This window comes from Bufo bufo, chromosome 1 (assembly GCF_905171765.1).
Source record: "Bufo bufo chromosome 1, aBufBuf1.1, whole genome shotgun sequence".
NCBI lineage: Eukaryota > Metazoa > Chordata > Amphibia > Anura > Bufonidae > Bufo > Bufo bufo.
In genome coordinates, this window is record NC_053389.1 from 114,388,760 (window position 1) to 114,415,098 (window position 26,339).

The 26,339-nt window shown below is 44.9% G+C and overlaps 1 protein-coding gene across 1 annotated transcript in view; it reads left to right on the forward strand.

The window, feature by feature from the left end:
* Positions 1-16,764, forward strand: part of MMP23B (matrix metallopeptidase 23B) — a 34,272-nt gene extending 17,508 nt beyond the window's left edge. The window contains exons 3-8 of the mRNA XM_040428173.1: positions 949-1,088; positions 1,894-2,061; positions 7,571-7,735; positions 7,821-7,931; positions 14,128-14,254; positions 15,792-16,764. Coding sequence (XP_040284107.1) covers positions 949-1,088; positions 1,894-2,061; positions 7,571-7,735; positions 7,821-7,931; positions 14,128-14,254; positions 15,792-15,966 — 886 coding nt within the window. The 3' untranslated portion in view covers positions 15,967-16,764. The remainder of the gene's footprint in view (positions 1-948; positions 1,089-1,893; positions 2,062-7,570; positions 7,736-7,820; positions 7,932-14,127; positions 14,255-15,791) is intronic.
* The last annotated feature ends 9,575 nt before the right edge of the window (positions 16,765-26,339 follow it).

Below are 26,339 nucleotides of genomic sequence, written 5' to 3' on the forward strand. Positions count from 1 at the left end.
AATGTTATCTCATATTCCACAATGTGTATATTGTAGAGCTATGACCAGAGAGATTAATATCAGTATCTATTGAGACTTAAAATTATTTTTAAGATGTCGTCAATTTTATATTCATTTATTCGTATTAATGCTGCATCTACTGAAAGCTGGTCTTTAAAGGGGTTCCCAGCTTTGAACAAAATCTACTTCTTATAAAGGTCCTATGACAATGGTTATAATGGTCCTGTGACAATGAGCAGAAATTATTAAAGAGGTTGTTTGAGAGTCTCATAACGATGACCTGTTCTCAGGATTGGTCATCAATATCTGTTTGGTGGGGGGATGACTCCTGGCACTTTGGCTGATCAGCTGAACAAAGAGGCCATGGGGCTCTAGCGAGTGCTGCGGCCTTTCCCTAGGCCAGTGAAGACACATTCATAGGTCACATGGCCTAGGCTCAGCTGCGTTTTAAAGTGAATGTCGCTGAGCTGCAATACCAAGCACAGCCGCTATCCAATGGACAGCACCGTGGCCTCCTCACACAGATGTCCGGCAGGGGTCCGCAGATCTGATATTAATGACCCATCCTGAGGATAGGGCATCAATATTAAACACTCCACAAAACTCTAGACTAAAGACTCCAAAATGACTACAGTCCACAAAATTCTGCAAAAAGGTTTCTGTTTGGTATAAACCTGAAGGCACATTGTGGGACAGACAGAATGGACCTATTGCAGGCCATAAGAGCTGCACTATAAGACTGTTTGCACGTTTTTTTTTTTTTTTTTTTACTTGCATTAGAACAGTCTGCTATTGTCAGGACATGGTGGGAGTAGTAGTTTTGCAACAATTGGAGAGCGCCACAGGTTGGGGAACTTTGCAATAGAACAATATAAAAAATTGATTGCAGAAGTCAACACAGCCTTTGAAATATTTGTCTAATATTCATCATTTTTATGGTTTTACTAGAATTGTGTCATTTCCAAGAAATATAATCAATGAGAGTGATACAAGAAAGGGCATAGCAGAAGCATACCGCATGTGGAGTGAAGTGACGCCCTTCCACTTCAAGGAAGTCCCAGCAGACCAAGAAAGTGATATGAAGATTGGTATGTTGATAACGCGATCATATAAGGCTACTTTCACACTAGCGTTCGGGTGTCCGCTCGTGCGCACCGTTTGAAGGGGCTCACGAGCGGCCCCGAACGCATCCGTCTGGCCCCAATGCATTCTCAGTGGAGGCGGATCCACTGAGAATGCATCCGCCTGCCAGCGTTCAGCCTCCGCTCCGCTCAGTGAGCGGACACCTGAACGCTGCTTGCAGCGTTCGGGTGTCCGCCTGGCCGTGCGGAGGCGAGCGGATCCGTCCACACTTACAATGTAAGTCAATGGGGACGGATCCGCTTGAAGATGACACTATATGGCTCAATCTTCAAGCGGATCCGTCCCCCATTGACTTTCAATGTAAAGTCTGAACGGATCCGCTCAGACAACTTTCACACTTAGAAAATTTTCTAAGTTTTAATGCAGACGCATCCGTTCTGAACGGATGCGAACGTCTGCATTATCGGAGCGGATCCGTCTGATGAAACATCAGACGGATCCGCTCCGAACGCAAGTGTGAAAGTAGCCTAAATCACATTACTTTATGGGCATGACGTTTCATATCCATTAGCTTTCAGCTTTTGATAAAATTGTGAGGATACAGATTTGCTCAGACAGTTTTACAATGATCATTTTAACCAATGGAAGAGCCACAAGCAATGGCATTAACTGCTCCTCATACACTGGAGGAGATCACTGCATGTAATAGCAGGCGCTTCTCGGGAAGGAATGCTTCTAAAGGGAGCTTTAGGCATAGCATGTGGTAGATTATCAATCCCTAACATACACCGTTGTTTTCTATCTCATCAGGCTTCTATGGTATCAATCACACAGACTGTTTGGAGTCTCGTATTCATTACTGCTTTGACGGCACGACTGGGGAGTTGGCTCACGCTTACTTTCCACAGACTGGGGAGATACATTTTGATGACAGTGAATACTGGTTTTTGGGAAACACCAGATTCAGCTGGAAAAAAGGTATTGGTTGTGTGTGTGTGTGTGTGTGTTTTTTTTGTATGAAGCTTTGAGAAGATGTCTAAGATGTAGACCAGTGTTCTTGAACCTGTGTCTCTCCATCTGTTGTTACTCTACAACTCTCAGCATGCCCCGATAGCTAGAGAGTCACTGGTTGGAGGCCACATATGTAGGACTTGGTAAAAAGTTCTAATGTCTTAGTCACTTAGCCTGCGTGTAGTATTGGAGCCAGATGAGAAAAGTATTTGGCCACAACCATATTTCTGGTTGCACTTAAATTTGCATAGAACAAAAAGAAGACGACAAATCTGAGTGATATTTTCCACATGAAATAGGTTCCCTGATGCCAACCTGACCTTTTATGAAACAACTTCATAGGTTATGATTATGCATTGTATTTTTTAAATAAGCATGGCTACATACCCATAATGGCTGTCTCTTTAGCCAAAATGTGTGTCGGGGAGGATGTCAGCCAGCCATTAGGAGTATGTAGTAATGCTGTTTATTTGATGTCTCTTTCCCTTTTCTATCCATGCACTTTGCTACTTTTTTTGTTATACAATATTGAGGATTATAGGAATCATATGGTTAATAGTCAGGGACTGTCCATTTAAAGAGAATGTGTCATCAAAAAATGATCTATTATTTAAATTACATTTTTTGTTTAATATAATTTTAAGGAATTTTTGGTGACGTTATTTTTAATTTTCCATGGAAATACCTATATTTAAAAAAATATATAAAATCCTGCAGTTTTTGAACTGGCCATTAAGCCTAATAATTGGCGCCACTTCTTGGTCTGTCTGGTACAAAAACCGTACTGGTGAGCTGGAGCTTACTTTTTCATTTGTACATGTCACTTTGCTGCATTTATCTGCTTATCATTAGGCCTCTTGATTACGTGGTTGTTCGGCCGTTCCGTGCATTGGGGACCGCAACTTGTGGTCCACAATGCATGGGCACCATCCGTACGGCTGCCGCGACAGATCCAGACCCATTCAACTTGAATGGGTCAGTGATCCGTCCACACCGCAAAAAGATAGAACAAGTTGAATGGGTCTGCATATTCCAGTGCCCTCATATTGCAGACCCGCTGTGTGTGGGCCGCAATACGGGCCACGACCGGCAACGCCCGTGTGGATGAGGCCTAATAGGAAGGACTGGAACAACACATATCACCTTCATACACAGACTAGCAGAAGGACTCGGCTTTGCACGGGTATATTTCATCTATTTCATTTAATGTTTGTGTGTGTCGTTAAAATATATCGACAGTATCCACTATAACAGTGACATCTACAGTACCCCGCCCCATTAACAGTAACATCCACAGTGCCCTCCCCTTTTAACAGTGACATCCACAGCAGCCGCTCCTTTATTCGTGACCTCCACAGTACCCTGTCTCGTTAACTGTGATTTTCACAATAACTCGCCCCCTTAACAGTGACCTCCACAGACCTCCGTTCCCTTTAAATGTGACCTCCACAGCAACCCGCCCCTTAACACCGACCTCCATAGCAGATCGTCCCCTTAAAATTGACCTCCACTGTTCCCTGCCCCCTTACAGAGACCTCCACAGCGCCCACCCCTTTAATAGTGACCTCCACAGCATCCCGCCCCCTTAACAGTGACCTCTACAGCATCTCACCCCTTTAACAGTGACCTCCACAGCGGCAGTCCCTTCATTAGTGACTTCCACAGTAACCCATCTCCTTAACAGTGATTTACACAACACCCCGTCCCCTTAACAGCGGCCTCTACAGCAATCTGCTCCTTAACACTGACCTCCATAGCATCCCCTTAACTGTTACCTCCACAGAAGCCTGCCCCAGGGTGGCCAGAGGTCCAGTTTTAGGCCGGACAGTCTGGCTTCCAGACTCCCTGTCCTCCGTCAAGCGCTGGACCTGGATGGACACGGGGATGTCCTTTTGAACCGCTCACTCTCAGACAGCAGCACTGTGCTGTCTGAGTGTGAGCTGCAGGGAGAAAGTCACCCTCCCTCGATCCCCTGCAGCGGACAGAAGTTGATTTTTACCTTTATTTTCTCAATCCCCATCGGCTGCGGCGTGGCCTAACTGAATCAGGGGCATGACTTAGCTGGACCTGGGGGTGGGTTTTTAAGTCTGTCTTTTGAGGGTGACCTGAATGGCTATCCTACCTGCCCCCTGAACTGGGACCTCCACAGCACTGCTCTCCCTTAACAGTGTCATCCACAGCGCCCTGCCCCTTTAAAGCTGACCTACAGCAGTGAAGAAAAATGGCTGAGTTGTTATGGAAACCTGGTGTAAAACTGTGTGTATGTGAAGCCTGTGAGCTTCTATTAGCTGATAAGGGTATTGCGACCAGGCTTCTATTGGCTAATGCATCTGTTTTTAACTGCAGAAAAAAAATTCTGTGACACATTCCCTTTAACATTATCTTGGTAGTGCAGGAGAGACCAATTTGTGGTATCAGCAAGCCTTTTAAATGTATTATTACATCACTTGATGTTGATTTAGTGATTTGTAGAACCCATTAACTTTCAGGACATTTGGATAAATGTTAATGGATACTTTTTTTTGTATTATCATCATTTTTGGCTTTTCCTGTGTCCTTGTTTTGTCCTGTGTGACTCATTTTATCAAGTGTCTTGTGTTAGTTTAGGGATTTATTAAAAACATGTTTTTTACCTATTTCATAATTTGTTTTTTGCTCACTCCATCCTTTTTTGGTATATTACTCGGTATTTGGAGTGCAGCCATTCTACTCTTACATAACCATCCGTTTAATGCAAGGATCAGCAACCTCCGGCACTCCAGCTGTTGTGAAACTATAATTCCCAGCATGCTCTATTCATTTCTATGTGAGATCTTAGAAGAGCAGAGAAAGTATGCATGCTGGGAGTTGTAGTTTTACAACAGCTGGAGTGCTGGAGGTTGCCTACCTCTGGTTTAATGCATTTATCCATCACACACATGAATGAAGGCATTTTTTTTTTGTATATTCTGTACACTGACTGGTTTCTAGCTCTGGATCAGCCCGGATAAGTCATCAATACTTTTCACTCACACGTCATCCTCGTATCAGTACAAAACATTTTTTAAAAAGTAAAATACTAAGGTAAAAGGAGTTTATTTTTGAGGGGCACTGTTTTCAAAGAAATTTTCTGAGTTCCTTTCTATTTTAGCAGAGTGTCGGGAGCCTGGTAAATTACTTAGAAAACTTTACCTTAGCAAGCCCTCTCCTTTCCGTCAAATGACCAATGCTAACAAAGTGCTGAGAGTCTGTTGAAATAATAAAAAAAAACTTAACCATACCCCTACGATCCAGCCGTCCGCTCAGTCCTCTCAGTCGAGCTGTAGCCATGACATTCTGTTTTGGCGTCCCAATCGCTGGCCTTGGAGTCCATTGATTGGCTGCAGTGGTATACAGGATGTCACCACTGCAGCTAAAACATTACGTCACGCTTGCAGCCCAGGTAAGAGGATTGAGCGGCAGTGTTGGATCGGAGAGGTACGGTTACGTTTTTGAATTATTTTAACAGACTCCCAGCACTTTGATAGCATTGGTCCTTCGTTCGCTTGAATAGTGTTTTGGAATTAGCGCCTGTGATTAGTACACTGTGGCTCATGGCTGCCACAGTAAGCCACAAACACCTGCAATTTCATCATGGAGCACAAGGAAGAAGAAACTCCCTAATTTTGTTAAACCTTAGATCTCTGAGGCACGGGTTTGACCTGCTGAGTTCAGAATTTTCTCCTTTCTGGGCAGTTGTGGCAGGTTAAGGACCCCTGAGATCAACCACGATAAAAATGCACCCAACTGTGACCCACGTCTTCATTGCTGGTTAGGGACATGCTAATAAATGTCACTCACAGTACATACACATATATGTACACATACATATTGCGCACACACACACTGAGTGCATGCTAAACCCATACAGCCACAGTGGACACACAAACTACATACACCAAGCCGCCCACTTTGCACTTAAAGGGACACTAAAATGGAATCAAAGCAAATAAAAAGAACAGACAAATTGTAACATAATCTCCTTATTTTTCTTGCTCCTCTCCTGTCCTATATCACAATTGCAGACCACAGAAGATAAAATAGAAAAGCAGTGCATAGCTGTCACGGCAGTGTCACGGTCTCGGTGTGGTGCGCCATGACACGTTGCCGTGCATGCCGTTGCCAGGGGGCAACGTGTGGTTATTTGCATGTGTGTGATCTGCTCCTGTTTCATCTTGCTCTTGTCCAGCTTATTCCATCTGCCCAGTGCTTGAGGGCCACCTTGGGAAACATACTGTCACGGTGGGGAGTAGGAGAGCTCCCCACTGTACAATGTGGACCCAGTGGAAAAGTAACTAGGCCAGAGGCTGGGATAAGGGAGCAGGTCACCTCCTATTGCATCCCTAATCCTCGCCCTAACTCCTCACCGTATGAGCGGACCTGGATGGTAGGACAAGGATTAGGATGGAATAAGATGGACAAGAGCAAGCTCCAGCACACACCAAGGCTGGAGGACAACTGACTCCAGCCTGCCAGCCACAGGCAATATAAACACCAAGTGGCCACACCCAAAAAGGGAAAGGAACAGGGGAAACAGGAGCAGATCACACATGGCAATAACCACACGTTGCCCCTGGCAACGGCATGCACGGCAACGTGTCACGGCGCACCACACTGAGACCGTGACACTGCCGTGACAATAGCTCTCTCAGGCTGCAGCCATGACTTCTTCTCCTTCCTCTCTCTTCTGATGCTAGTGCCAATGAGCCAGGATGTTTAGGAGGAAGAGACTGGCTTCATACTTTTTCTACACAGTGAGCGTGGCCATTTTGTTGAAAGGAATCTTTAATTAACTGTTCTGGTGCACACAGTCAGTCTCCAGCCAAAGATGGTAGAGACAGGGAGAAAAGAGCTCCTCTCTGCCTGCAAGAAAGACATTTTTATACATGTATTTATTTCTTTATGTGCAAGTATGATTTCCTGTTGTGACCTCTGCTCCTCTGTCTGTATCACATGGCATTATAACAATATATAATGCTGTGTGACCCTGCCAGACCTGTATGTACCGAATTACACTGAGAGCAGGACCTGATGTGAAGTCATGGGGTAGCAGCTCTCCACTGGCTTTACAGTGCTGCAGCATCCCACTCAGATATCCTCCTACATGGCCTTTGAAGTAGCTTGCTGAGGCCCTGCCCTCCCTCCAGGCTCCATCCCTGCTGTTGCTAAATAGTTATCCAGCAGCAGCACTAAGGGGCAAGAAATAAAATAATGTATAAATTCTCTTTGAAAATTGCCGCCCCCCCCCCCCCCCCCCCCCCCCACCCTCCCCTTCCTAACACCTTAGGCACGTGACCTTGTGTTCCTTGTTATAAATAAGTTCTGTCTGGAGTAAGACATTTAGTTGAATAGTTTTGTCTAATGAGCTGAATGCAAAAATGTTCTGTTTGGGAAGAAAATCCCATAGATATGGTGTAATGATTAGAAATCTTCTAATTGCCGAGTCCTTTCTCTGTAGGGGTGTGGCTCACAGACCTGGTCCATGTGGCTGCTCATGAAATTGGACATTCCCTGGGATTGATGCATTCTCTCAACAGCAACGCCCTGATGCACATTAATGCCACCCTGACTGGGAAAAACACTATCTCCCAAGATGACGTGTGGGGAATCCACAGTCTGTATGGTGTGTACACATTACACACGTTCTGTAAATCTCTTAGGCATTAAATAGATTGGATTAGTATGATTATTCTTTATTTTTCTTGCAGGATGCAGAGATAGATACTTGGTGTGTGCCAGCTGGGCACATAAAGGATACTGTGACTCTAGGAGGAAGCCTATGAAGAAGTATTGTCCGTACAGCTGTGACTTCTGCTATGGTATCTTAATATCATTCCATGTTTCAGAAGCTGTCCATTTTCATATATTGACAACAGATGTTCTAATATTCACATTTACCTTCAGTGGATGGAGAGTGACAGCCCATACAAGACTGATCATGGAACAGAATCCACCCAGTGGAGGTCCAAGGAGCTGGACCCCTATGACTCATAACTTCATGACATGACTGATTAATACACACATTCATCACTATCTTAAACAAGTAATCACTAGAAAACACTGAAAATCTCTGGTTAAAATGAATTAGTATGCTAAGGAACTTAGCTAGAAACCGGAGCGTCCAATAACAAAACCTGGAATGGGGCCACCAGACTTTCCCTTACGTCCTCAACAGCAGCACAGATGGGGGGGTTAACTGCCCCTGTGGACTGGTAGGACCGGCGGAATTTTAATGAGCCCAAGAACCAATAAACGATCTTCAGCTCCCTGAAAGGGAGGAGATCACCCCCCAGCCCACCGTGTTTTTTTCTGTCCTCTGGACAGGTGGACTGGCGTGTCGCTCCCTCTCTGGGAGCTGAAGATTGCTTAGGGGTTCTTTTCCCCTCCTTAAGCTTAGCTCGCTTTCTATGGATCTCAGTGCCTTTATTTTAGGCCTGATCATGGCGATTTCGGTCTGGGGTACCGTCGGCGTCCCCTCCCCTCTTCTCTCATCATCTTTAGACGGTGCTCCGTCCCTCCGTTACCGCATGTGTGCGGCGCTATGGGCGCCGCCATTTTCCGGAAGTGACGCGCCCTAGGTGCGCTACGTCACTTCCGGTTTTCCGAAGCGTTGCGGTGATGTATAAAACTCACCTTTCTTTTAAACTGGCTCCCTAGAAGGACATCCTGGACTTAGGATTAGTCTGGGGAGAAAATTTTCGTATAGGTAGAGCCAGTATAGGCTCTGGTTTTTCTACAAGAGAAAAAAAAAAAAGGGAGTGGTGCTGATCTCGTTTCAGGAACCCGCCCATTGGGCGGGGCTTCCTCCTTTTAAGCACCCAGAGCCCATCAGTCAGTGCTCTGGTTGCGTTGCTTTCACAAGTTAGCTCCAGAGCTCTCCTGTGCTTTGTGATATTCCTGCAGTATTGCTTTGCTTGGGTTTTGTACTTCCTCTTCTTTCAGCTCTATTTCTTCTAGTGCTGGTGGGCCCCCTTAAGGTCTGGTTTTCTCCACCTCCTGATATTGTAGGTGCTATGACCTGTTTTGTTTCTTCCATTACAGACTATGGCTTCCCCTAAGGAGCAGGATCAGCGGAAGGCTGGGGCCAAGAGGAAGCATTTGGCATGTTACGAATGTAACACACCTCTAGATGACAGCTGTCCTTACTCCAGATGTAAGAGTTGTCGCACGGCATCCACGGAACCCACGATGCAGGAGATGTTCCAATGGACCAAGACATACGTGGATGATTCCATCAAGGGAGTAGTTCAGCTGCTTAATGAGAGGCTACCAGGTCCCTCTCAGACCCCCATGGAGGTGGTCGCACCGGTCGAAAGACCTACCCCCTGTTCAGTGGGGTCTTCTTCTTCTGAGGAAGAAGAATCTACTTCTTGCTTTTTCCCTCCAGAAAAGACACAGAAGTTACTCAAGTCCATCAGGTCGGGGGACCAGGATGTTGACATGGGGGAGTCCTCCGATCCCGCCGGTCGGACACAGCGTGTCTTTAGAGCGGATGAGACCCTCCTCTCTGTGATGCGCAGAGTGGAAAAAGCCTGAGAAGGGTCCAGTGCTTACCAGAAAATTCAGACTCATGTACCCGATGGCTAAACCTTTGGTGGAATCGTGGGCTTCCGTTCCCAAGGTGGACATGGCTATAGCCAAGTTGTCCCGGCGCACTCTAGTCCCTGCAGACGATGGGTCTAGCCTGCAGGACCCTCTAGACCGGAGGGCAGAGTGCACCCTTAGGAGGGGTTACGCGGCAGCCGCTGCCTCCGCATCTACTTCCATTGCGGCCACTGAGGTAGCCACCTATCTACGCTCTAGGCTTAATCAAATCCAGACGGATGTGGACCAGAGCGTATCAGGAGACGACATCCTGGCAGCCTTCAAGTCAGCCAACCTGGCTATGGACTTTTTAGTTGATTCCTCCCAGATGCAGCTGAAGCTGGCCGCCAAAACTATGGCCCTAGTTTCAGCTGCTCGCAGACCACTCTGGCTGAAACCGTGGATCGCGGATAACGCATCCAAGTTTAACCTTTGTGGGCTCCCCTTCGAACCAGATCGGTTATTCGGGTCCGAATTGGACAAAATAATGGAGGGGCTCTCCGATAAAAAAGGGAAGAGCCTCCCCCAGCAGCCCTTTCGGGGACGCCCCAGACAGGAAAAGAAGGGCGGAGGTCGTCCTGGGCAGCAGTCTAGGCGCAGAGATTGGGGGGGGCCGTCTCGTAAATATCCGAGACGCCCCCGCAAACCCACCAGGGAGGCAAAACCCTCCTGACTATGGGCCTCCTCGAGGCTCTTGGATAAGCCCTGCTGCCCCTGCAGTGTCTCCTCTAGATTTTCCCGTACCCCTCCCCCAGATTCCCGTGGGGGGCCGTCTTACCCATTTCAAAGACTCTTGGAGCCGGTTGATTGCAGACCCCTGGGTCCAGGACATAGTTTCCGCCGGGTTCCGGGTAGATCTTATCTCTCTCCCCCCAGAGAGATTCATCGCCACACGAAACTTCGGGTCTGCCAAACAGGTGGTCCTAGAATCTTACATTCAGGACTATATTTCCAAGGGAGCCCTAGAGGAGGTACCGGCAGGGGAGAGGGGCCTAGGGATTTATTCACCAGTGTTCCTGGTTCCCAAGAAGACAGGAGATCTCCGGATGATCATCGATTTGAGATTCCTCAATCAATTTATAAGGAAAACAAGGTTTCGCATGGAAACCATAAGGTCAGTCAGCCATATCCTCAATCCTGGGGACGTCATGGCTACTCTGGACCTCAAGGATGCGTACCTTCACATTCCGATCCATTCCGCTTCCCAGAAACTCCTCAGGATCGCGGTCCAGATTTCAGGGGTTTGCAGGCACTTTCAGTTCGCCGTGCTTCCCTTCGGAATCTCTTCTGCCCCCCTTATCTTCACCAAGGTGGTGGTTTCGGTGGTGGCAGCTTTGAGACTCCAAGGACTGACTATTATTCCTTATCTGGACGATTGGCTTTTCATAGCCTCTTCAGTTCCGATCCTTACCCACCATCTTCAGGTCGCAATCTCTTTTCTCTTCCGCCTAGGCTGGATTATCAACTGGCAGAAGTCGAATGTGAGCCCATCGACTTCAATCCATTACTTAGGATTCGTGGTCGACTCTGTGGAGATGTCCCTCCGGTTGACTCCAGAAAGGAGAGCGCGGATTCAGGACCTGGCAAAGGTCCTTTATGTCCCTCGTCGAGTCTCTATCCGGACTCTCATGAAGATGCTGGGGCTCATGTCAGCGGCTGCGGATGCGGTCCCTTGGGCGCTATGGCACCTCCGTCCTCTTCAGTCGGAGGTCTTACACCTATGGAACGGCAGCCCTGCGGGGCTAGATTCCTTGTGCTCCCTGTCTGGTCAAACCCGAAATTCCCTCAGATGGTGGTTTCAGCTACCAGCAGGGAAGTCTATGACCCAACCAGCTTGGGTCATATTGACTACAGACGCGTCCCTTGTAGGCTGGGGCGCTCACCTGGACGGATCCCCAATTCAGGGATCTTGGTCTCCTCTGGAGCGGCATCTTTCCTCCAATCTTTGCGAGATGCGAGCTATCGGGCTAGCCCTCCTTCACTTTGCGCCTCAGATCCGGGGCAAAGCAGTGAAAGTCCAGTCAGACAATATGACTGCAGTTCTCTATATAAACAAACAGGGAGGCACAAGATCATTGCCCCTTCTGTCAGAGATCGGGGTAATTCTTCGGTGGGCAGAGCTGAACCTTTCCCATCTATCTGCCGTTCATATTCGAGGCTCCCTCAATATGATAGCGGACCGCTTAAGTCGAGGATTACCGACCATGGAGTGGTCTCTGCATCCGGAGATCTTCAGGCAGCTAGTTCACAGATGGGGTATGCCAGAAGTGGATCTCATGGCAACCAGGTTCAACGCCAAGGTGATGAGGTTCTGTTCCCTCTACAGGGAAGACAACCCCCTGGCGATAGATGCTCTGTCAATACCGTGGAGGTTCAGGCTGGCTTACATCTTCCCTCCCTTTTCCATGATACCGAGGGTATTGATGAAAATCCGTCAGGATCAGGCTTCGGTAATAGCCATCATACCGTTTTGGCCCAGAAGATCCTGGTTTACCCAGCTCATTCAGATGAGTCGGGACAATACTGGAGACTCCCCCCGGAGCAGACCCTGGTGTCGTGGGACACTCACCTCTGCCTAGATCTGCACAGGTTCAACCTGACAGCCTGGAGGTTGATCAGTCCCTTCCCAACATAGAAGGGCTTTCCGAGTCGGTCCTGAGAACTTTGTCGCATTCCCGAGCAGAGTCTACAAAGAAGGCCTACTCCAGGATCATGAGAATCTTCGAGGCATGGTGTGATTCCAGACAGGTGGCGTCTGCAGATCCGCCCCTTCCTGCGATACTTCAATTTCCTCAGGTTGGATTAGATAGAGGCCTATCTCCAGCTACCTTGAAGGTACAGGTTTATGCCATCTCGGCCTGTCTCAACAGGCCACATTCTCGGGACCCACTCATCAAACGCTTCCTGAAGGGAGCTGAAAGACTAAAGCCTACTATACTGAAACCTATCCCCCAGTGGGATCTTTCAGTAGTGCTCAGGGGGCTAGCATCTCCCCCCTTCGAGCCCTTGGAGGAGGTAAATTTTTAATTTTTGACTTTAAAGATGGTCTTTCTTCTGGCTATAGCTTCAGCCAAAAGAGTTTCTGAATTGCAGGCTTTCTCCGCAATTCACCCGTACATTATTTTTCTACAGGATAGAGTACTCCTGAAGTTTTTACCTTACTTCAGGCCTAAGGTGCCTACTTTCCAGAACATCAATCAGGTAATATCTTTACCAGTTTTGTTTACAGCCTCCTCCTCTGATACTCCAGCTAGAGACCCGCTGGATATTTCAAGATGCCTCCAGATCTATGTGGATAGATCTAGTGAGTTCAGGATAGATGAGAATCTTCTTATCCTGTTTGCCGGTTAGTCTAAAGGCCGTAAAGCGTCTAAAGCCACCATTAGTCGCTGGATCAAGGAGGCCATTATGGAAGCTTTCGTCTCCCAATCCTTAGATCCTCCTGAGTTTGTGAAGGCCCATTCTACTAGGGCGGTCTCCACCTCGGTTGCGGAGAGAAGACTCCTCCCCTTAGAGTTGATCTGTAAGGCGGCCTCCTGGAGCTCTGAGTCAACCTTCATCTCCCATTATAGGATAGATGCTAGGATGGCAGAGTTTTCGGCTTTTGGGCAGACTGTTCTTAGTTCTGCCAGGCATGAGGACCCTCCCTAGGGGATTCTTCTTGCTATCTCCCCATCTGTGCTGCTGTTGAGGACGTAAGGGAATCGTTAATTTCTAACGATAATTTGTTTTCCCTTAGTCCTAACAGCAGCACACAAATATCCCACCCTAAATACATTATGCTTGTTAAAAACACGGTGGGCTGGGGGGTGATCTCCTCCCTTTCAGGGAGCTGAAGATCGTTTATTGGTTCTTGGGCTCATTAAAATTCCGCCGGTCCTACCAGTCCACAGGGGCAGTTAACCCCCCCCATCTGTGCTGCTGTTAGGACTAAGGGAAAACAAATTATCGTTAGAAATTAACGATTCTCACTACTGACAGCGAACAGACGATTGTATCTATAGATAAATTGAAAGCCACCTTAGCTCCCACCTCTGATTTAAGGTGGCCATACACGTTAGATGTCAGCTAAAGACTGGTTTGGCTAAAAGCTAGACATTTAGTAAAAAAGCATGCTTTTTGCTCTGAAGAACATAATAAATCGAATACTATACAGCAGGGTTTCTCAACTCTGGTCCTCGGACCGACCGGTCAGGATTTGAGAATATCCCACAGAATGAATACCTGTGGTAAGTTCTGATGCATGGACCCTAATTATATCACCTGCTCAATACTAAGGAAATCCTGAAAACATGACCGGCAGGTGGGTCCCGAGGACCGGAGTTGAGAAACCCTGCTATAGCGGCTGGTGGACAAGACGATTACGTCTTTTGACCAATGTACCTAGCAGATATCCTGGACCTGACAGCTGTTTATTAATGTACACTTTAGACTTCCCATTCCCAACACGGATGCCCACACCAATACCACCCAGAACCAAAGTGCGCTTGGTTCCAGAAGGCAGAAATGTAACCTTCAGATGTGGAAAAAAGATTATCCATAAGAAAGGCAAAGTATAGTAAGTATATTATATAATACAGCTGTTCTTTTTTTTTTTTAACCCACCCCAAACCTAAATAATCATCTTCTATTAATCAAGCTGGAACTCATTTTAGATCTTATTCTGATGCCTATGGCTATTTTCTATATGTTACTCCACAGATCGGATGGGTTGCCCCTCAATGAGATCTAAAGTGGGAGACCCCATAAGCCAGTTCACTCTGTCTCAATGTACCCTAGTTGGCAATTAGTAGTACATAGTACCTAACAATCTCTTTCTAATAAAACTAGAACCAGTAAATAGTTTTTCATGCTGAATTAAAATAATGTTTAATGGTGGTGAAACCCCTTTAACCTCTTCCTGACCTCTGCTGTACATGTACAGCGGAATTCACGGTTTTAAACATGGTGCCCGCTCAGAAGCTGAGCGGGCACCATAACCGCCGGGTGCCTGTTGTTTTACACAGCAGACACCCAGAGGCAATGTCTGTGATTGTCGATAATGGACATTTAACCCTTTAGATGTCATGGTCAATTGTGACCACCGCATCTCAAAAGGGCTTTCCCTGAGAACGATGCGCTCCTGGAGCCCAGACGGCTCCCCCTCGCTGAGATTGATGGATCTATTCGCTTGTTGTGGCAGCCTTGGGCCTTCTGAATGCTCCGAGGTCTGCCAAAGCTATGTTCCTATGGGTTCCATGGGAACATAATTAACCTTCCATAGACTGCAATGGAAATTTATTGCAGTCTATGGGAGAGGCGATCTGATGAGCACATGTTACCGTCCTCTAGGGGGACTTGAAAAGGTGAAAAGTAAAAAAATAACAAAAAATAATTTTTTTAAAATTGGGCAAAACAAAAAAAAATTCAAATCATCTCCCTTTCCCCATATTAAAAAATAAACTAGAAATAAATATCAATAGAACCGCAATGTTCCAAAATGCCCATACTATTAAAATATAAACATATTTATCCAGTATGGTGGACACTGTAACAACAAAACAAAAAAATCTAAATGGCTGATTTGAATAAAAAGTGATCAAAAAGTCATACATACTCCAAAATGGTATCAATAAAAACTACAAATGAGCCCTCACACAGCTCCGCAGACGTTAATAGGGTCAGAATACGGCGATGAAAAGATTTTTTTTCCCAAAGTATTAAAACACTATAAAACTATATAAATATCATATCGCTCTAGTTGAACTGACCCAAAAAAATGAAGGTTACAGGACAGTTGTACCACATAGAGAATACCGTAAAAAGGAAACCCATAAACTATGGTGGAATTGAATTTTTTTTTCCAATTCCACCTCATTTGGAATTTTTTCCAGCTTCCCACTACATTGTATGCAATATTAAATGGTGCCGTTAGAAAGTGCAATTTGTCCCGCAAAAAACAAGCCCTCATATATCTATATGAACAAAAAAAATTAAAAAAAGTTATGGCTTCAGGAAGGCAGAGAGTAATAAATGAAAACGCAAAAAAATGAAAAATCGCAGGGTCTTAAGGGGTAAACTATATGGTCATGTTACCTATTTTCCTATGTCTACAGCTGGTACAAAGACAACGAGCTCCTGGAATACTCATATCCTGGATATCTGTTCCTCAGTGATGACCACATGAGTATAATCGCCAACGCCATCAATGAAGGCCTCTACACCTGCATAGTGAAGAAGAGGGATCGGGTGCTGACAACCTACTCATGGAATATAAAAGTACAGATGTGAGGGATCCAGTAGGTACATAGAATTTTGGACAACAAGGGACCAATAGAATGACGGACTATATGCACACATCACTGTTTCTCGACAGTAGCCATTTTGCTACGTTGATTAGTCAACCTGCCAATGCTTGGTGATGATGCAATGCATTTCTATCTACTGAGGGTATTTTTACGTTGTTGAGCTTTGCACATATTACCCTTACAGAAACATACATTTGCTAGGAAGATACAAAACCCCTAACTGGGGTGGATTGATGAATATTATTGACATTGCCATAGACCAGCGCCTTGAGCTATAGTGAACAGCTGGTTTCATGATTCTTAACCCCTGAGACACTACGGGGTTTCACGACTTCACAGGAGCTGAAGAGCTACAAATGGCCTAAGGATGCGGTAACATGATATGGAATGGGACTGTAAGCATCGTGAACGGGGGCACAAGGGATCCACACAACACATATCAATCGTCTCCTATCACTCTGGCAGTGAACAAGCAAAATAACGTCATGGATCCCAATCGCCATCCTAATCAATGTTCACACCTTAACTGGCTTCAATAGCAGCAGTTATTTTTGTGTCTGTGTTGACACTGATCTGGATGGTGATCGGGATTCAAGCAATGTCCCTAAGAAACCAAAACAACAAGTGTAGTCTTAAGATTACGGCAGCGAGTACAGGATCCTCAGGCTTCGACGCCCACACTTAGGGCTCATGCACACGAACGTATTTTCTTTCCATGTCAGTTCCATTTTTTTGTGGACCGTACGCGGAACCATTCATTTCAATGGGTCCGCAAAAAAAACGAAGTTACTCTGTGTGTTTTCTTTTTCCGTATGTCTGTTCCGCAAAAACAATAGAACATGTCCTATTATTGTCCGCATTACGGACAAGGATAGGACTGTTCTATTAGGGGCCAGTTGTTCTGTTCCGCAAAATACAGAATGCACACGGATGTCATCCGTATTTTTTGCAGATCTGTGTTTAACGGACTGCAAAATACATATGGTTGTATGCATGAGCCCTTACAAGCATTAAGAACTCGACACAGAAGTAACAGTACAGGGCTAGAATTTCCGCTACAGGTTTTTTTCAGCGTTTCCGTTGCGGATTTGACGCTGTGCATTCTAAAGGGTGAAATCTGGAGTGGAAATCATTAGCATAAATTGACATGTTGCAGATATGAAAACTATACCGCAGGTCCAATTTCTGCTGCGGATTTGTTCTTAAAGGGCATCTGTCAGCAGTTTTGTACCTATGAAACTGGCTGACCTGTTACATGTGCACTGAGCAGCTGAAGGCATCTGTGTTGGTCCCATGTTCATATGTGGCCACATTGCTGAGAAAAATGATGTTTTAATATATGTAAATGAGCCTCTAATAGCAACGGGGGTGTTGCCATTACTCCTACAGGCTCCGCTCCCTCTCCACTTTGATCGACAGGAACAGGCAGTGTAAATGTGATCACGCCTGCCTGGCTCTGTCAATGAACATGGAGAAGGTGCGGCAGTTGCAAAAAGAGCTGAGCATCTAGGTGTAACGGCAACGCCCCCGTTGCTCCTAGGGGCTAATTTTCTCATATTAAAACATCATTTTCTCAGCAATGCGGGCACATATGAACATGGGACCAACACAGATGTCTTCAGCTGCCAAGCGCACATGGAACAGGTCAGTTTCATAGGTACAAATCTGCTGACAGATGCCCTTTAAAACCTCATCCACATCGCTGGCACTGTAAAACACTGCAGATATTTGCAGGCAATGGCGCTGTGTTTATGCCAAATGTGGATGTGCCCTCTGGGCATAGAAAACGGCAACAGCTTATTAGAAATGTACCACAATGTGAACATGAGCAGGACTCAGACGATAACCTGGCAGTAGTGCAGCCTCAGGCTTTGGGTCAGTACCTTCAAGCACTGACACCTCTGCACAGAAGCCAGATATTAATATGTTTTTTATTGTGTACCACAGGGCCTTGGCTGCAATACTTTTTCCTTTAAAATGCAGAAAGGTATTAGGAGCAATTTTGTATTTACTCAGCATGGGGGGGATGGTTTGACTCCCGACCCCCATTTAAAATGCAATGCAAAATAACGGTATATCTATATATTCTTTGTATTTACATGAATCATTAAATCCCTTGTGTTCACTGACGGAGAGAGGCTAAATGTCCCTAAAAACACACACATGGGGAAGCTGTCATACATGTACACTAACGTGCCCTATTTTGTTTTCTTATGGTGCTACATTTTTATATATCATCCAGTGGAATGAAGAGTATTTTAGCTTTACTGTCAATGTGTCTGGCAGAAAATCTGATTTAATAAATAATTTGTTAAGGAAAAAAAATAAAAAATTCAGGATTTGTATTTGTAAACTGGTCACAATTCTTACCAACATTTGTAACATACAGTAAATTTCTGTGACAATCGCAGCGGGATCATTCACCATAAGGAATAATAGAAATCACAGGTGGCTGCACAGCATTTTTTAAATGTTTGCACTGAATGATGCTGAGATGCGACACCAGACACAGCCCACCGACAGGGGCGGCAAAACAGCAGATCCACTATTCTTATCTCATAGAAATGTCTGCAGGGTCTGAACAGCGGCGAACATAATCACCACACAAGCCAAGCAAATGCTTGGGGCTCCAGAGATCAGGGGGCCTTGGTGAAAGGGTGGACATACTGCCTGTGCCTAGTTGTAGAGTAACACAAGAAATGCCCAGGCTGTACAGCTAAGGGTACTTTCACACTTGCGGCAGAGGATTCTGGCAGGCAGTTCCGTCGCCAGAACTGCCTGCTGGATCCGGAAGCAAACTGATGGCATTTGTCAGACGGATCTGGATCCGGATCCATCAGACAAATGCATTGAAATACCAGATCCGTCTCTCCAGTGCGATCCGGAAAAAGGATCCGGTATAAAAAATTTTTGCATTTTTAAAAGGTCGGCACTAATACACTTCAATATAAATTAATGCCGGATCCGGCATTCCGGCATGTGATCAGTATTTTTGGCCGGAGAGAAAACTGCAGCATACTGCAGTATTTTCTCCATCCAAAAAACATAAGAGGGGCTGAACTGATGCATCCTGAACGGAATGCTCTCCATTCAGAATGCATTGGGATAAAACTGATCCGTTTTTTTCTGGTATTAAGCTCCTGTGACAGAACCAAATACTGGAAAACAAAAACGCTAGTGTGAAAGTACCCTAAGGCCAGTTTCACCCTAGCGTTAGACATTTCTGGCAGGCTGTTCCGGCAGGGAGCAGCCTGCCGAAGATGTCTTGATACGGCACTGCCAGATGCTACCTGACCCCCGACGGAGATATCGCTGCAACCCGGCAAACATGCCGAGAATTGGCTGGATGAAAACCGATGTGCGCAGTATTTTCATCCAGCCGATTCTCTCAGGTTGCGGCCGGATCTCCGCCAGTCCCCATTATAGTGAATGTGGCCAGACACCGATGAGGTTGCTTCTGGCAAATCCGGAATGCAGAGAGATTCGGGGAATGAAAGGGATGATTACCATGTCCTATTGATTATGCCGACTGAGGGCTTCCTCCTGCAGATTCTTCTCCCTGGCATCAGCCACCATGTGACAGTACAAAGCGCTCTTGGTTACAGTAACAGTACCACTGCGTTAAAATGCGGACAGTGTGCCTGCACTTGAGACACATGCAAGTAACTAGACATGTATATAGAAGATATGCGTAGTGTCCAGACAGCCATGTCACCAATAACATTTTGTCTAAGGGAGTAAGGCTAGCCAAAAGGCAAAATGTGATTAGCAGATGGACCCCTTGCTGTGACATGTAATGTCACACTCTTCCAGTCTTGTGACCAATGAACAGAATGGGGGTCTGAGTGTAATGTGCGGACCACTGGCGAGGCATCAGGCATAAAAGAAGGGAGTGGTGGCTGCAGCAAAGATCGTGGTAGTAGTATTCATGGTGGCGATCATTCGCCAGCTCACCCAGTGAAGGGACAGGTGCACCTCTTCTGTCCCCTCCGGGCACACCCTGGTTTGGAAGTCTCCTACCTGTTGGTGGTTGGGGTGCCTTAGATGTTAGAGATGTTGTGGTAAGGTTCAAGGTGATGGTGTACAATGATGAGGCTGGTTCTTTACTGGCAATAAAAGGTGGCAAAGTTAAAATACATATCCTCACAGTAACAGTCTCAGGTTTTACCATGCATGGACTGGCAAGTATTTCACATCCTATGGTCTTCACTATTCTTACAGTTCTAGGGGCTGTAAATATGGTCGATAGCCCTAGTTGTTATCTCTCTGTGAAAATCATCCAGCATATTCCTTACTTTCGCTCTCTGATCCAGCCAGAGGGGCAAAATATATTTTTCCTCTTCTCTAAATCTCTCTTTCTGTCTGTCTCCAAAGTATGCCTGGATTTCTAAAGCCTTCTATTTTCCAAGACATGTTGGCTATGGATTCAAAAAGCTCTAGACAGATTATCTCCACAGTCTGTTTATCACACACCTCCTCTCAATGGATGATATGTGCAGATTTATTGGTTACAAGATTATAAACATATATAAGTAAATAAACACAATGATACATGCAAATGAATATATATAGCGTTAATATAAAGCATTACAAGCTTAACAATACATGTGAGTGGAAATAACTTGTCACATTATAACCAAGCTATTATTAGGTTAGGATATCAAAATATGAACATAAGTTATATACATTACTTCTGTTCAGAGAAAACCTCATGATATCAAGATGGGCATGTCTAATCCTAGACATCAATATAGAATGCTAAATACATTCTGCCCCCCTCTAACCAACTACACATCACATGACTTCAAGATGGGCAAATCCATCTAAGGATATAACTGTATCCTTCCGCCCCATCCTGGACTATTTTCACATATATAACTTTGGTAAGACTATTAAGACAAATAACAGGGATCTAGGATCTTAAATGGAAAGAATTTGAAACAAGTCTTTCCTGTGGGAATCCATCACTTAGCTTGGCGAAGAATGTTCTATCAAACATATATATATAAGCAATCATTTAATGCTTTGCTAGATTATGAGTCTAGATTCTTCTGCAGGTAGAATGAAGCCTCACAATATCCTAAGACTACATCTCAATATGGAGATGATCAATTAATTTAATCATTTATTTATTCGCCAATCTAGATGGTATAATTTCACCCACACTATCAAATTAGTCTTAATAAAATGAAATATCATTTTCTGTGTCTCTTACCAAGTCCTAGTAGGAATCTCACTTCTGCTCCTAGGAAAGCTGGGTGGTCCATCATAGCGCATCTCATTATGGCTTTCATCTCGATAGACCCCTCTAGAGAGCTCCACTTCTCTCTTCCTCCCTTAATCTCCAGCTCTCGCTTTTTTTCTCTTGCTAGCCTCTCATGCTACTCCGCACACGAGTAATTATTCCCCCCCTTATCTAAGAATCATCCCCTTTAGATTAGGGATTCCCAATCAGGTAGGGTGGGTGTATTTGCATGCTAATAACATCATGACGTTATATCAACTACTAATATGGTATAGAGCAAATAATGAAATAATATAATATTGTCCATCTGCCTCCAGATGGCACTGCGGTACTGTAGATGAACATCCCAACTTTTAAGCATTAAAATTAAATATCTAATAATATGTTCACATGAACTCGTTGACCTTTCTTACCATAAATCATTGAGGAAGGACTTTTCCTAACACTTTTAATTACCTATATCCTGGATTTGTTGGAGTTGACTGTCTTCTCCTATCTTTTTGAAATATAGGTTGACTTGATGAAAATTTTATATAGCGGCTTTGATGCTTGGCATCGGAACTTGTACATTTCACTTATCTATGTCGATGAATAACTATTATTTTGAAATGGCATTTACTTTTCCCAGAAACCCAATTAACATAAACTTACTTGTTTCTATACCTTCTACAATACCTTCTAAATGGTAAATACATGGTATGACATATATATAAATCGATACATTGTTACACATAGATAACACATTATATGAATTATTGATTAACATATGTTGTAAACTAAATATACCATGCAGAGAGATATATATATAATATAATTATGAATATATAAATTGAACCTCATACAGCAGGTGTGCCTCAAGGAATATGAGTCCTTATCAAGTAACCTTGTTCCCTCCAGACAGACGTGTCTTAGGGAGTTGACTTACTCCTTAAAGGGACTCTGTCACCACTTTCTAACCCCCCCTTTTAAAAGTATTGTTCTCTCCATGGTGCCCTTGTGATTACAAAGGTGTTGTTATAACATAAATTCGCCGTCTCGTTTTGATAAAAATACCTTTTATCTAACCTGTCAATCTTGTGGATAAGGTGCCCAGGGCGTTTCTGAAGGTCTGAAGCTGCCGCCCGCCGCCGCCGCCGTTGGTGCACAGCTCCTCCCCTGATCCTTTCAGCGCCGCCTGAATGTAAAGAAATCCGCCTCCGGCTCTCGCTCAGTGCCCCCTCCTCCTTTTCAAAGATCCCGCGCGTGCACACAGGCCTGTGCCTGATGCGCCCGTGCGGACATTTAAAATCAGCCTCATTGAGCGAAGTGCGCATGCGCGCACTTCGCTCAACCTCCTCATAAGACGAGCACTGCAGCCAGCCACTCAGAGCCTGCCAAGCGCTGTATGGAGCCGCAGGCTCTGAGTGGCTGGCTGCAGTGCTCGTCTTATGAGGAGGTTGAGCGAAGTGCGCGCATGCGCACTTCGCTCAATGAGGCTGATTCTAAATGTCCGCACGGGCGCATCAGGCACAGGCCTGTGCGCACGCGCGGGATCTTTGAAAAGGAGGAGGGGGCACTGAGCGAGAGCCGGAGGCGGATTTCTTTACATTCAGGCGGCGCTGAAAGGATCAGGGGAGGAGCTGGGCACCAACGGCGGCGGGCGGCAGCTTCAGACCTTCAGAAACGCCCTGGGCACCTTATCCACAAGATTGACAGGTTAGATAAAAGGTATTTTTATCAAAACGAGACGGCGAATTTATGTTATAACAACACCTTTGTAATCACAAGGGCGCCATGGAGAGAACAATACTTTTAAAAGGGGGGGTTAGAAAGTGGTGACAGAGTCCCTTTAACAGATGGTCTCATATCTTTAGCAATAACTTTTAATACAATGTCCGTTTATGTTCACAATTAATATTTTTTTATATAAACTGAACTTGCCATGAACTCATCTTGGCTTCCTCAGCCATATAATATAACTTTGGTTCAGGCTGATCTTATTCTTAAAGGCAATGAGATAAGCATTCATTTTGATTATAATGTCATTAGATAATATTGTATACGTATGAAAATGCACAACAAAGCGCACGGCGTCATAGCAACCAATGACGCTGTGCGCTCCTGCTCTGAACAGGAATCCAGCCCGGCATACCACGGACCGCTCTTGGCCGCGGAACACGGCCGTGTGCATTCGGCCTTATATGGGGGTCAGAATATGGTAATGTAAAGAAAAAACGAATTTTTTTCAAAGTTTTTATTTTTTGTAAAGTATTAAAGTACAATAAAAAAACTATATAAATGTAGTATTGCTGGAATCATACTGACCCAGAGAATGAAGGGAACGGGTCAATTCAAACCCATTGCCCCTTGCAGACGAGCGTTTGTCACGCTGCAAGTCCGCAGCGCAGCTCCTGGCCTGACCTCCCAGCACTGGCGGGGTCACATAGCATTATATTGATTTATGATGCTATGTAACCCTTACAGTTCTGGAATGTATTGAATAACACTGGCAGCATTACGTCAGTGTCATCTAATACATTCCAGAACTGTAAGGGTTACATAGCATCATAAATCAATATAATGCTATGTGACCCCGTCAGTGCTGGGAGGTCAGGTTGGGAGCTGCGCTGCGGACTCGCAGCGTGACAAACGCTTGTCTGCAAGGGGCCTAAAACTATGGCGGAATTGCATTTTTTTTCTAATTTCACTGCATTTGGAATTTTTTTTCCAGCTTGCCACTACATCATATGCATTATAAAATGGTGCAATTAGAAAGTACAACTTTTCCCGCCAAAAAAACAAGCCTTCATACAGCTATGTGAACGGAAATTTTTTTAAAAGTTATGGCTCCTGGAAGGCAAGGAGTAAAAAATGAAAACACAAAAATGGAAAATCACCCTGTCCTTAAGGAGTTAAAGGGGTTATCCGAGTTAATAAAAAAAATAAAAAACACTTAAAATCCATCAGGATATACATATAATTTGGTTAAGCTTGATTTCATCAAGTTAAAACCCATATTTGCACCTTTTCATGGTCCTGTCATTGCTTTGTTTACATGCTCAAGTACAAGGTGAGGGGGCGTATAACAACAAAGCCTGAGCTCTGCCTCATGAATATTTCTGGGCGTGAACAACCTGACCTTCCCCGCCCCCTGCTCTGCACTTTGCATAAAAATAAATAAATACACACACAGGGCAGAAGATCTTCCTGTCACATTGCAGCTGCACAGTGTAAGTTATGTTATTTTACATACATTTCTTTCATGTTTGGTTTTGTTTCTAGTCACCAAATTCCGTCACCATAGAAAATGAATGGGTCCGCACCCGTTCCGCAAAATTGCAGAACAAATGTGGACCCATTTGCGGATGTGTGAATGGAGCCTAAGGGTACTTTCACACTAGAGGCAGGATCGATCCAACAGGCTGTTCACCCTGTTTTATTTCATGTTACTCTCTTCAAATCTGGGTTTCCTAGACTTGCAGTATGACTCATTACATGAACTCTTTGTGAAGAGCAGAAAACAGTCGGCATGTAGCATTCACCGCATTATTGTCCATAGTCTTTGTTACAGGTCCTGTTCTCATTTTTTCCACAGCGGTGTCGTAATCAGTGCAGGGTCAGCAGATTCTAATCAGAAGAGAAGGAGACAGTTTAACAATACATAAAAAGTCTAGTAAAAGTAAAAACACCTGTAATTCAATGACTGGGGCTTAGCAGCATAATAAACAAGGGGTTGTCATGGCAGTAGAATTTTTACATACAATAGTCTTTACAATCAGATATGGAAATAATATGTATTCAATCACGGCTTTGGCTATCTAATCTCTAGCTAGAAGTTTATTGCTGAAGCAGAAGTCTGCAGTGGAAACCAGGTTTGACACCATCTCGACTTGTCCATAGCATAATATATCCTGTATAAGACTTGCGCTTGCACAGGATATATTGGGGGGAGTTACAGAATTCCAGTCAAGTATATCTTAATGGGAGCCTATCAGCTGGTTTGGTGCCACTAAACCACCAGTACACTGTTGTGCAGCTGGGATTAAGGGTTCCAAATCTGCCCATAGCAAACACATCTGTTCTGCAAAAAGCAGGAAAATGAAATTTGGACTTACCATTAGAAGAGTCTTAGAATCTTCTCTATTGGCATTGGCCAAGTACACACTTTGCGTCACTGTACCCTATGTGCAAGTCAGGGGTGGAGTGGCCATAGACCTGTTGTAGAAATATTAATAGTTGTAATCTGCTCGCATCAAACTTTGTGTAAAGAAATAGGTAAATCTCTCTTCCCTCAGCCGCAGTCAGAGACAGACCCAGGTGTTACCATAGTGAATTCTTGCTGAGCACCTCCTCCCCGCCCTGCTCAGTCTGTGTCTTTTATTTACTAACAAAAGGTGTAAAAAGGGGCTGGCCCAAGACAAGGATACAGGAAGTGATGACATACAGGAAGTGATGACATACAGGAAGTGATGACATACAGGAAGTGATGACATACAGGAAGTCAAGAACATAGCCAGCTCACAAACACATGTATACAATAACCACTGGAGCGAACTTTATCCAGCCTTGCTCAGTGATCAATGCCAGATAAAATTACTATGATCCTCATGCATGTTTATTTACAGGACAACGTCATTATCTCCAGCGGCTGATCAGGCGCACTAGAGACAACAAACGCACGTTCCTTTTACATACACGGGAAGATATCCACTCCAATGGTTTACCCTGACACTGAGAGACATAATGACAATACACAATATATTAAATACACATCCTAATAAAATTTCCACAACAGACCCAACAGTAAAATTTCCCAGGGGGCTGACCAAGCCGTCTTCATGCCCACTGGTCAGGTACATAGTGATCTGACACTCTCAGCATTAATACTGGGAGCATCAGGTACTCATCCAACTGGCCGGTGGCCACAGGTGCCCTCCTGAATTCAATTGTGGTGATACAGTTAAATACCGCAAAAGGGCACAAGAGCCCATGGTTCCCTACCCCATTGTTCACCCTCACAGGCCATATTATGAAACAGTGTACAAACTGTGCAGGGATGCAGGCATCTCAGGCTGGAGATGGCCTGTGTCCTGCACTGCCGATGATGCCATTGCCACCATGGAACGGGATTA